Raw genomic sequence first — 13,416 nt, forward strand, 5'->3', positions numbered from 1 at the left:
ATTGTATTGAAGCTAATGATTGAAAATTGTACAAATTTTTTGCTTATATAAACAAATTAAATCCCTATTCCTATTGACTCAAGCAAGATAAGTAATTAATAACCTAAAAGAATAAGATCCGGTTTGATACCCATTTTTTTCAAAATGGGTTTTTCCCTCTATTCTTTTCAACAATACATTTTTTATTAAAATAATATTATACGTAAATAAAAAAATTTTCCTTATTTTTCAGCCACATATTTCCCATCAATTTACTATTCTAAAATGCATTTTTACATAAAAATGGCTCCCAACCACACCCTATAAGTAATAAAAAACTTAAAGAATAAGAAGTCCTAATCTAAACAATATAAAAAGTCCTACAACAAATAATTTTTATCCTATTTTTAATCGAAATGCTAATGCTTGAAAATTGAGAATGTACCAAATAGTGTCATCTTCAAATATAGAGAAAGCAGAATGTAAATATCGAACTTCTATTCAACTGCATTTGCAATATCAATTGCCAGTCCCCATCAAACAACACAAACAAAATAAAATCATAACGGAACTGTGAAAGCATTCGTATTATAGAGTGAAGCTACAATTGTGGGTACAAAGAAAGTAATCGATAGTCGAAATTCATGAGCTATAGTTTAGTTATGTGGAAATGATAAAAACGAGTATTATAGGCAAAATTCAATAACTAATATCTAATATTCGCAATCTGAAAATAGCATTTCAGTCCACTCGCAGAGGCACGTTCATCAGGTATGTGACCTCTAAAACATACCAAAGGCATTACTCCTCATACTACAGAATACTTTCATAATTGTAAAAAGGAAACTCAAAAAACAAGATAACAAAATGCCCACCGGGCAGGGCAGACTACGCCTGTTCAATCATTTTCATTATGAAAAGCGTTTATTTAACTGTAAAAAAACTATCATTTAAGGTATAGTGAATCGGATGATTTCAGACGTCATGTGCCTATAATAACTCACTTGGAACTGGCAAGCTGGGTTCTGAGAAGCTTGCAAGCAGCAACCATGTTTTGAAGGGCTGGCTTCACTTCAGCGTACTTGCGAGTCTTGAGACCACAGTCAGGGTTGACCCACAAGATGTTGGTTTCAAGCACTGCAAGCATCTTGTTAATTCTATCGGCAATCTCTTCTGTTGATGGTATCCTGGGGGAGTGGATGTCATAAACACCAGGCCCAATTCCTGCACCGTACTTCACTCCCTCGCGGAAAACAGAAAGGAGCTTCTCGTCAGAACGGGAGTTCTCAATGGTGATGACATCAGCATCCATGTCAATGATAGACTGGATGATATCATTGAAGTTGGAATAGCACATATGCGTGTGGATCTGTCATTACAAAAGATGAGTTCACAGTGTACCAAACATGAAGGGACCAAAATTAAATCATAATAGCATGGAAGGAACTAGAGCAAAGCATACCTGGGTGGTATCCTGGACGCCAACATTGGTGATTCTGAAAGAGTGTACAGCCCAATCCAAGTAGAACGCATGCTCAGCTTTCCTAAGAGGCAATCCCTCTCTCAATGCGGCCTCATCAATTTGGATAACAGTAATGCCAGCCTTCTCAAGATCCTCCACTTCGTCCTTAATGGCCAAAGCAATCTGATAGCAAGTTTCGAATCTGGCAACCAAGAAAATATTAAGTCAATTATAATCTGAATGAAAAGAAAGAAGGATGAAAAAATTACAAATCATAGCTGGAGGGACAAAGGAGCAGGTACCCCCATGTACCTTGGTTGGTCATTTCGGACAAAAGACCAGTTGAGGATGGTAACAGGGCCAGTAAGCATCCCCTTCATTGGGCGCTTGGTCATGCTCTGGGCAGCTGTGGACCAGAAGACAGTCATTGGCTTGGGGCGACTTACATCACCGTAGATGATTGGTGGCTTCACGCAACGAGATCCATAAGATTGCACCCACCCATTAGCTGTGAATGCAAAACCAGATAATTGCTCTCCAAAGTACTCAACCATATCATTCCTCTGGAATTTAAACATTCAAAAGTAAAGTCAAATTTTTGGATGACCTATAGGAAAATAAAGTATGCAACATAATAACTACCCATCATTCTCAACAATGGCAATTTTCATTATTTGTTTCACAGACTACCGCTTCTATTAGCTTACCTCTGGCTCTCCATGAACCAAAACGTCAATGTCAAGCTCTTCCTGAAGCTCAACAACTTTTTTTATTTCCTCTTTGATGGACTTCACATACTCTTCCTCAGAGACTCTACAAGGAAGAATCGTAATTTCAGATAAGGACTTAAAAAGAATGTTGAAATAAAATTAACAGCAAGGCAAAACAACTACTTCTTGGCCTTGTATTCACGGCGAACTCGTCTAAGTTCAATGGTCTGAGGGAAGGACCCAATGGTCGTGGTTGGAAGGATTGGAAGGTTAAGCTTCTTTTGCTGTGCATCAAGTCTAGTGCTGACATCAGTGGCGCGACGGTGGTCAGAACCTTTCAAAGCAGCAGCCTGAGCGACCATAGGCAGTAAACATTGGTAAGTATAGAAAAATTTCAACAGCAATAAGCGCCCTTAAAATTTCAGAGAAAAAAGTACGCAGATTAATCACTTACAGCCTTCTGGACAGCTTCATTAGTCACCCTTGGAGAGCATTTCCTGGAAGCCTGAGCTGCAGCATTGGCAGAGAAGAATGCCTGAAAAGTGGACAGAAGCCAAATGTGCAGGGTCAATAATAATGTTAGTGACTAAAAGACCAGAATTTACAGGGCAAAACTTTGCAAACAGTTTCGAGATACTCGAATACCATCCGACTTCATATTTCTAAGGATGATAAGAGAGACGTATACCTCGTCTTTCTGACCCGTCAATGCCTTTGCCAAAGCATTTACTTCAACAACTTTTTGGGCAGCAAAAGCAAGCCATGATTTAATTTCTGTGTCCAGCTTAGGTTCATTTACAAGATCAACAGCAGTGTGGAGTAGCGAGCAGGAGGTGGAGACAACAAGCTTGTCTGCATCACACAATCAATAGAAAAATGTGCCCAGAAAAGCGAAATTTAAAAGAACTAGTAACAGAACATTTGGACAACATACCCGTCCCCACAATGCCTTCTAGAGACTTCAGGGTGATGAGAGATGCATCCAGATCGTTAGCCCAAATGTTCCTTCCATCAACCACTCCTGCAAATAGGTATTTTCCGGAAGGATATCCACTTTTTATCAAATCCAAAGTCTTGGTGCCACGTACCAAGTCAAAACCAAAGGCAGTAACTCCCTTCAGAGAGGTAAGGGTTTTAAATGCATCCCCAGGGATATCAGCAAAGTAAGTCTCAACGAGAACTTCAAGTCCAGATAGAGTTGACTCAAGTTCAGCATAGGCCTTAGTGAAGGCTTCGAATTGGTGAGATTCAAGATCCATCACTAGAGTGGGCTCATCAAATTGAATCCATGAAGCACCAGCTGCCTTCAACTCAGAAATAACTTCCCTGAAAGGGAATTGCAAATTCGATTGAAGATTCACATAAGAGCAATGAATATGGAGACTCACCATTTGAAAAAAGTGAAAAACTAATTACCCTTACTTGTAGATAGGAAGAATTTTGTCAAGAAGAGATAGAATAGGGAAAGCTTTCTCAACACCCTTGGCAGGCTTTGAGAGCAACAAGTATGTAACAGGGCCAACAAGCACTGGAATGGTATCTACGCCAATCTGCATGAGGGAAATGAGATCAGTTACCAGTATGTAAAATGATATTTTTGTTGATCCTTAAGTCCAGAATAATTTATGAACTATAAAGTGTTCATAAGCATTGTTGGCAGTAAGCTAAAATAGTCCATTTGTTAATGGAAGTTTTTGGTTGCCACTTTTACATGTTTGATTAGTATGGAAAATGTTTTCCTTATTTTGAGAAAAACAGAACCCTATCTCCCCAGAGAAAATGTTTTCCTCAAATAAAGGAAAACTAGGCATATTTTTTAAATGTTGGAAAATATTTTTCATGGAAAAAATGGCAATTAAACACTCCAAATGTCGAAATTAGGATGGAAAAAGGCCATTCTCCATGGAAAATTTTCCAATCAAATACATTGTAATTGAAAATTGTTGATTCGCTCCCATTTAAAAATCAAATTGTAGAACAGTTGTTTTAGCTCATTAAATAAGTAGGCATTAGATTTAAGAACAATCACTCATCAAGTAGCATTAAATAAAAAAACCAACATTAAAATTTGAAGTATCCAAGATCCAAATACAGAATAACGGTACATGCTGAAAACATGAAACTATAAAACAATGCAGAATGATTCACAAATAATCAGCACAGAGCAAAGTGTCAAATACAGATCTACTAGTTTCCACCACGGCACCGCCCGGATCTGCCATTTAAAGTTTACTCGTACTATACACATCTAATACCAACCCGCACCACTCGCTATCACCCAATTATAAATCATTATGAATGCTTAGTCAATTGTCCTCAATCACAAAGTATGCTAAAAAAATACAGCATTCAACTGAGATGTATTCTTACCAGTAGATCTAAACAAAACGAAGAAAAACTTCGAAAATGGTATTTGACAAACTACAAATTGAACAAAAAACTAAAAAGGGCTAATAAGAAACTATAAATTTAATATGACAAAACTAAAAAGAAGTCGAAACTAGATAAAGAAACACTGTTTAACGGAGTGAAGCATAATTAAATACAAGAAATGAGTGGTGGAGTAAAAATGGCACAAAAGCACAAGGAGGACCGCACCTTTAGGAAGAGGTCTGGTTTTGCTAGATTGTGAGAGATTGGAGACAAGGGAAGAACGCGATTTTTGTAGAAGGGTGAAGGAGATTATTTATAGCGGGAAAGGTGGGTGGTGGGAAAGTGAAATTTCTTGGGTTTGCTTAGAGCCACAGACAGCTCATTTTTAACATCATAATTTGTATGACACTATGACAGAGAGGTTTCCTTGTAAAGTAATATTATGTATCAATATCGATGATTAGTATCAATTTAAATAGCAATAGAATCACTCTTATATTTTTAATAAACTTACGACGTATTTCTATTAATGGGATAATGTGACACCGATCCAATTTGCAATTAGACGATGCAATAAGCAGTGGTGATGTATAACATTATTCATCCTTATATGAACTCTTAACATTCGTTGTACTGGCTGAATTGGAATGTAAACTTCGACTTTTGAAAATTGAAATCATGATACTCAAAAGAAAAATGATTTTTCAAAAGAATAACATGTTAAGTGAGTTGAGATATCATGTCCTCATTTGATATTCTCTCATTACTTTTAAGATAATGTCACTTATATAGTATTGGGTTAAAATTTGAGTGGGTGATGGCCAAATATGGACAAGATATATCAATTATCAACTTGTGTTATGTAATATAAACATGACTTTTACAAGTTGCGAAATATAATTATTACATAACTAGATAATGAAAAGGTACAATTAATGTTCTTATTGTCCATGTGAGTTAATACGTCCGTCGCATGAAATATAACATTAATCATCGCGATGAATGATTATTTGTGATAAAGTTGAAATACGACTGAGGTTTTAGGATAAATTTGGAGAAACAAGAAGTTGACTGCCCAAAATGAAAATTTGTTCAAAATTGTGTGGCCACTAGTGGAGAGGTGATGAGTTGGTGGATTTACTGTTTACCAAACCTGTACTGAATATCCATGTAGAAGTTTATTATTTTATTTTTTTAAGGAATATTTTTTTTTTAATTTTACCCTTTCTCTGTTTGAGTATTTGTAAACGCAAGTACCCAAATTATTGTCCATTTTTTTCTACCCTTATTTTATTAAAATATGGAACACTTAATTTAATTAATTAGATTATTGTTTTTTAAGTAGACGTGTGCAGATTATTACCTTCAATTTTACATCGGCAAAACTGCCGCATATTGGCATACATTAATCTTTTTTTGCAGAAATTCTTCGTTTTCTTTGTTCTACTTCTTCTATGTCTCGTAATCTTATATTGATATTTCAAAGAATTGGAACGATAAATCTGCATATTTAGTGAAATTCTCCACAGTTGTCTACTTTTATCAAGTAAAAAATTAGGAGAATATAAAAGCATTAGAGGTATGGGAGATGGTTATGGTACTACATCATTCGAAATTTCCTTGGGTCTATTAAAATATTCTACTGTCAACTAATTTTATTGTACATAAATTTGAAAAAGGAAAAAAGCTGTAAAATTCCAAGCAAGTTTTAAAATAAAATCTATCTAAATTTAGCAGGTCGAATTTTCTTCTAACATGGGGCACCAAACCAACAAAAGAATTTAGTATAACATAATTATGAATCGTGCTAAGACTTTTGTTGGAAAAATGTGTAAATGACTTACTTTTAACACAATTTTCGATGGCACCTGTTGGTCCAATTTGGAAAATCAATATTGATTTGTGTTCTCCTCCGTGAGAACATCGAAATTGTATACTTGTAAAAAATGAAGCTTGGATGAATGAGAAATTGGAGTCCAAAGTTGACCATTAGAAGATGATTTATGTGGGAAAATTGGATTTGTCCCACATAGGAAAATGAAGAAAGTATGAACCACTTTATATATGGCTACACATTGGAAGGGTGTAATGATGTGTAGCATAGATGCTCTCTCCACATGCGCGCAGAGGGTACAAATCACGGACCGAAATAGCCTTCGGACCTCGAACTTGTGTGCCAACGTGACCTGTGTACACGAGTATCGAACTGAACAGAGCGAAAATTGGCCCGTTTGGAGTGTTCATGTTTTGCAATTTTTTACTTTCTCCAACTGACTTTTAAGTTTCTGAAACTGCTAAAACTCCAATGGTTACTGCGGAAATTGAAGCAACTCCAATGTTTATTATCACAGAGTTAATGAGCAAATTTAAGTTATATTAAACCTCATTTTTTCCAGCAATTCTTACACACCAGAAAATTTATTGTTCCGTCTGCATATACAGTATTGTTCTGTCTGTCTGCATATACAGTTTCTGTCAAACGTTTGGGTGGTAATATTGTTCAAATACCAAGTCAGTTCGTCGGAATAGTTTCTGCAATGCTCAGATTCTACTGGTTTATCGTTGTATCCTGGGAAACAGACGCTCGGGTTAAATTTTAAGCACTTATGGTGAGTGAGCGAATCTGTTTTAAGAAAATTGTGTTCGCACAGGCCTCAAGTTGAAAGTTCATCAATTATTTAACATTTCTGCAGTTTATTCGCGCGCTTCTTATAATTTGCAATTTTATTATGCTATTGTTCTATTTATATTTATTAAAAATTAATCAGCGTTATTTGGTCAACTAGATTAATTTGATCAAATTAGTTTGTTTCTTCAATTGCAATTTAAATCTTCTATATTTTATCTAGTTCACTGCATATACGATATATACAAGACTGGTATATGTAAATACGGTTAGCTATTACAAATACGGTAAATTGTTGAAAAAACGGAATGATGTTGCAAATACGGAATGCTGCATATACGGTAAGCTGTAAATACGGTAATATGCATATACGGTAATTTGTATATACGATGTGCGTAAATACGGTATGTTGCATATACGGTATGCATAAATTCAATATTTAAATTACATATACGGTATGAATGAATCTGATTTCATCCACTAACACTAAATTCCAACAACTTTAAGTTTTCTAAAGAGCCGTATCCACTTAACAGTACATCCCAATTAATGATTCTTCATTTTCTACATCATTCTATAAATATTAATTAGAAAAAGAAGAGTATAAGAACATAAATAAAAATCATATCCCATCCTAGATAATGAAGTTAGAATTATGACTTTGATTGGATGGCACACCCCAATCCACCTACTTGGGTTCTACAAGCAAGCAAAGAATTAACAAAATATTACATAAATACCCTTATGCTTCTGATTGAGCTCATATTGTGTAAGAAAAATGAGTGTTGTTTGAAAGATGTGTGGTTAAAAAGTAGGTAAAAATTTTAGATTTATGCGTAAAATCATTTTGTTGGAAGAATAGATGATTGAAAATGAGTTTTTAAATAATATTTGATCAAACGGGGGATAAGTGTTTGAATCGCGTAAAAGCAAGAAATTAACATCGAAAAGAGACAGAATGACTGTTTCTAACAATAAAAGGTTCACATAGAACGTAAATTTAAAAAAAAAATAAAAAAATACTTACATTTGCCCCTCAATGCCACCAAGATTTGTGGTTCTTATAGGGCTTGGCAGAGAACTCGGCACTAGGTTAAAAGGACCAAAGTTCGGTCGAGTAGGTAATTTTGTTGGATTTTAGCAAAATAATTGAAGTTTTGATGTTATTAATTCAAAACAGATCAATTCAATCTGATTCTTGATTTTAATTTTAAAATTACAACTTAATCTATCCAACAAAAACTTAAGGGTTCTATCGAGGAGCAAAATCAGGTTTTAAACAATTTTATTTGAAAAGACACCTATTCAAATGCATGAAATGTGCATAATCTTTAATCATTATAATATTTATGTCCCCAACTTTTTTTCCATCACATTATTATCCTGAAATTGACATTATTTATCTTTGATGTCCTTTTATGTAATTAAAATATGATGTATTTTTAAAAGGATTTATGAATATAACCACTCAAAATAAAATGGTAACTTCATCAAGGACTAGAACCTTAGCAAAGCCTAAAAATAGGACAATCTAGCAAACTAATATTCACAAGAAATTGCTAATTAATTTTAAAATTTATTAAAGCTACAACAATAGGTTCGAAACACAAGAGAAAATCATGTAATTTATATTAATACCTTTAAAAGCACTAGTGCGCATTGCATACGTATTCCTGCCCTATTAAGCATTCAATAAAAAAGACACAAATTTTCAAATTTTCATTTTTCTCCTTATTTGTAGCAACTAGCTGATGAAGACCTTCGACGCCAAACCACGCATGTGCCAGAAAGCAACTTAGAGAGTACACAACCTCTAAAATAGAACGGTCGAAACGCATAATACTTTATGATGCACAATATTAAACAAACACTGACTAAATAATACAACAGATAAACTCTTTAAGACATCCTTGAAGACTTAATTGCTATCACTGCTACTACTGTCATCATGGTGTTTGTGATCGTGATCGTGCTTCTTCTTCTTGTCTTCCTTATTCTTCTTTCCTTCCTCCTTGCCAAGCCCATGTTTGCCTTCTCCACCATGGATCTTCTCTTTGATCTTCTCAATCACCCCCTCTTTGCGTTCGCCATATCCCCCATGTACCGGATTGTGATCACCACCATACCGCCATATTCCAGCTTGTGGTCACTGCTAAATCCCCCATATTCCAGCTTGTGATCACTGCCATATCCTCCATGTTCCGGCTTGTGGTCACCGTCATATCCTTCATGTTCCAGCTATAATTATTGTAGGTCCCAAACAAGACAAACCCCTTTTCTGACTTAACCGATTTAACAAAAATACATAAATTAAATTGCAAGAAAATAAAGACCACGAAGAGTTTTCTGCCCTAGGCTCTGGAGGTCCAGCGACCAAATTCAATGCCTACATCCCCCGTTGAGCATCCGTTAGGATTACGCTCAAATCCACTATCACAGCCCCAAAATCAGACAAAACCAAGTTACAGAAGAAAGAAAAATGTTTTGCCGTTCAAAACCACAAAGGCCCTCAGAAATTATACACTAATCTAACCAAGAGATAGATCTCATCACTTCTATTAGACTATTACAAGATTTCACTCAGAAATTACATGAAAAATCATCCAGAAGATGAAGAGAACAAAGAAGAAGAGACGGCAGTAAACGAGATTAGGGTTTAAAAGAGAAAAGTCTCATAACCCTAGGGTTAGCACCAGAATTTATATGAGATAAGTCCAGTAAAATGATCCAACGGTCATCCAAATGCCAAGTGTAAGAAATCCAACATAGGACGCACTTGAAAATGAAGTCGTTTTCCAAAACACGATTTTAGCAATTCTGGAACCTTCGGTTAAATGGACCAATCATTGGGCTGAGTTTTCACTTAAATTGCAAATCATCAATTGAGATTAAGAATTTCAGCAACCCAAATCTTTACAATTATTATATAACTAGATAATGAAAAGGTACAATTAATGTTCTTATTGTCCATGTAAGTTAATACGTTCGTCACATGAAATATAACATTAATCATCGTGAGGAATGATTATTTGTGATAAATTTGAAATACAATTGAGATTTATGATAAATTTGAAGAAACAAGAAGTTGACTGCTCAAAATGAAAATTTGTTCAAAATTGTGTGGCCCCTAGTGGAGAGGTGATGAGTTGGTGGATTTACTGTTTAATAAATCTGTATTTGAATATCCATGAAGAAGTTTATTATTTTATTTTTTAAGGAATTTTTTTTTAAAATTAATACCCTTTCTCTATTTGAGTATTTGTAAACACAAGTACCCAAATTATTGTCCATTTTTTTCTGCCCTTATTTTATTAGAAATATGGAACCCTTAATTTAATTAATTAGATTATTGTTTTTGAAGTAGAAATGTTCAGATTATTACCTTCAATTTTACATCGGCAAAACTGCCGCATATTGGCATACATTAATCTTTCTTTGGATAAATTCTTCGTTTTCTTTGTTCTACTTCTTATACGTCTCGTAATCTTATATTGATATTTCATAGAATTTGGAACGATAAATCTGCATATTTAGTGAAATTCTCCACAGTTGTCTACTTTTATCAAGTAAAAAATCAGGAGAATATAAAAGCGTTAGAGGTATAGACAATGGTTTTGATACTACATCATTCGAAATTTCCTTGGGTCTATTAAACTATTCTACTGTCAACTAATTTTATTTTACATAAATTTGGAAAAGGAAAAAAGCTGTAAAAAAACCAAGCAAGGTTTAAAATAAAATCTATCCAAATTTAGCAGGTCGAATTTTCTTCTAACATGGGGCACCAAACCAACAAAAGAATTTAGTATAACATAATTATGAATCGTGCTAAGACATTAAGTTGTCTAAAGAGCTGTATCCACTTAACAGTACATCCCAATTAATGATTCTTCATTTTCTACATCATTCTATAAATATTAATTAGAAAAAGAAGAGGATAGGAACATAAATAAAAATCATATCCATCTTAGATAATGAAGTTAGAATTATGACTTTGATTAAAAAAATGACTTTGATTGGATGGCACACCCCAATCCACCTACTTGCGTTCTAGTAGCAAGCAAAGATTTAACAAAATATACATAAATGCCCTTATGCTTCTAATTGAGCTCATATTGTATAAGAAAAATGAGTTTTGTTTGGACTGTGTGTGGTTAAAAAGTAGGTAAAAATTTTAGATTTATGTGTAAAATTATTTTGTTAGAAGAATAAATGATCGAAAATGAGTTTGAGAAAAAAATTGAGTTTTTAAATAATATATGATCAAACGGGGCATAAATGTTTGAATCACGTATAAGCAATAAATTCATCGAAAAGAGACGGAATGACTGTTTCTACCAATAAAAGGTTCACATCGAACGTAAATTAAAAAATAAAAATAAATAAATACTTACATTTGCCCCTCAATGCCACCAAGATTTGTGATTCTTATAGGGCTTGGCAGAGAACTCGACACTAGGTTGAAAGGACCAAAGTTCGATTGAGTGGATAATTTTGTTGGATTTTAGCAAAATAATTGAAGTTTTGATGTTATTAATTCAAAACTGATCAATTCAATCTGATTCTTGATTTTAATCTTTAAAATTACAACTTAATCTATCCAACAAAAACTTAAGTGATATAAGTTAGCCTACAGAACCACCCCCAACGACGAACAAGGCGGGTCACTACAGGTCGACGTGAAGCCATCGACTCCCTGGGGGTGCTCTACCTCTACGTGAGACCATTGACCCCCCGGGGGCGCTCTACCTCTACGCGAGACCATCGACTCCCCAGGGGAGCTCTACCTTTACGCGAGGCCATCTACTTCTCGAAAGTGACTTATGTGGCCAACCTAACTGATATGATTCAGGAGTCGAGCCCGACGAAAGCAAGTGCGAGATGAGATCCGTTGATAGTCGATGGCGGATCAATGACGCGATCAAGGGCAAAGCAAGTAAAACAAGCGATGAGATTGCTCGTTTAAGAAACCATTGATGGAACCATGTTCGGGACTCAAAATGGAGCAACTTTCATGTTCGGGTCGAAGGCCGAATCAATTTGGATCAATTTGTTATCAAGCGACGAAAGCGGAGGCTGAAAACAACACCATGCGGCCGCACACATGCATACTGAAAACCAAAAGTCTAATTCCAGTTGAAGCATGCGACCGCATAGATTTACACCATGCGGCCGCACCAGCCAAAAAAATTGGCGAATTTTCTAATTTTGGCCGAATTTCCTAGTTTCGATAGAATTCTTATGAAATCAAATTATTACTATAATTTGATGGTTTTGGACGTTTTTATTCATTAGTATAAATAGGAGATTACTTTTCATTATAACAACTTTTGAACTTTTGACTTTGAATTAATATTATAGAGAGAAATTTATTCTTTCAATTTATTGTTCTTCTTGAACAATCTTGAAACTTATCAAGATTCAACTTCTTGTGGCGTTCTAATCAATCGGATTGTGGGTTCTTTTAATTGTAATTCAAGGAGTTTTAGGTTTTTCGCTAATCTAGGATTTCTTGGTTCAATTCTTGGGGTTCAAGATCCAAAATCGGGTTAGTATTGGTGTTATTGGATTCCGCATCAATCTCGTTGTGGGTTTCGTAGTTTCCATTGCTACAGGATTCGCATCAGTTGGTATCATAGCTTTGGCTCCAATTTAATCAGGTTATATCATTTGTTTTCTAATTTTTTTTTCAATTCCTTGTGTTCTTGTGTCCAGAAGATTTTCTTGATCCTTTAATCCAAAAGTTTCATAAAAAATCTTCAAATTTCGTTTCTGGGCTCAATTATCGCCTAAATTAGTTTTCGTTTTCTTTGTTGGTTTTGTTATTGATTTCCGGATCTAAAAAAAAATTACTGTTCATCCGTACGGTACTGTTCATCCGTATAGTAAAAAAAAATGTTAAATATTATTGATCCGTCAAATACCAACTTTTATTATTCATTATCGTTTCTAAATTACTTGGATACATTGAATCATTCCATTCCTTCAATTCAAATTAAGTTTTAAAAGTTTTCTTTGAGTCCTTTGTTACAATTATTGAGTCACATCCGGTTTGGGAAATTCTACACGAATTGATTGATTGATTGAGTTCATTGATTGTTCCTAGAGGCAATTGTTGAAAGAACTGAGTGGTAAAAGGCAGAGAGGTGAGCTTAATAGAGGGTAAAAGCCTTGTGTGTGTTCCGAGTGATTTTTGGTGAGGCAATAAAATAAAATTTTAGTGTTAGGATGTCAGAAAGGGCAGAATCAAACTCAAGCCAATAAGG

At 34.7% G+C, this 13,416-nt stretch overlaps 1 protein-coding gene across 1 annotated transcript; it reads right to left on the minus strand.

The window, feature by feature from the left end:
• Window positions 1-639: 639 nt before the first annotated feature.
• LOC111411746 (5-methyltetrahydropteroyltriglutamate--homocysteine methyltransferase-like) lies at window positions 640-3,746 on the minus strand. Its single transcript, XM_023042334.1, has 9 exons — window positions 3,574-3,746; window positions 3,086-3,477; window positions 2,840-3,003; window positions 2,606-2,686; window positions 2,335-2,501; window positions 2,149-2,254; window positions 1,754-2,004; window positions 1,442-1,643; window positions 640-1,348 (listed from the first exon to the last, which is right to left on the minus strand). The coding sequence occupies exons 1-9, from the start codon at window positions 3,705-3,707 to the stop codon at window positions 980-982; spliced, it is 1,866 nt and encodes a 621-aa protein (XP_022898102.1). The 5' UTR covers window positions 3,708-3,746; the 3' UTR covers window positions 640-979.
• Window positions 3,747-13,416: the final 9,670 nt, after the last annotated feature.

The sequence above is a fragment of the Olea europaea genome, chromosome 2, assembly GCF_002742605.1.
Source record: "Olea europaea var. sylvestris chromosome 2, O_europaea_v1, whole genome shotgun sequence".
Lineage (NCBI taxonomy): Eukaryota > Viridiplantae > Streptophyta > Magnoliopsida > Lamiales > Oleaceae > Olea > Olea europaea.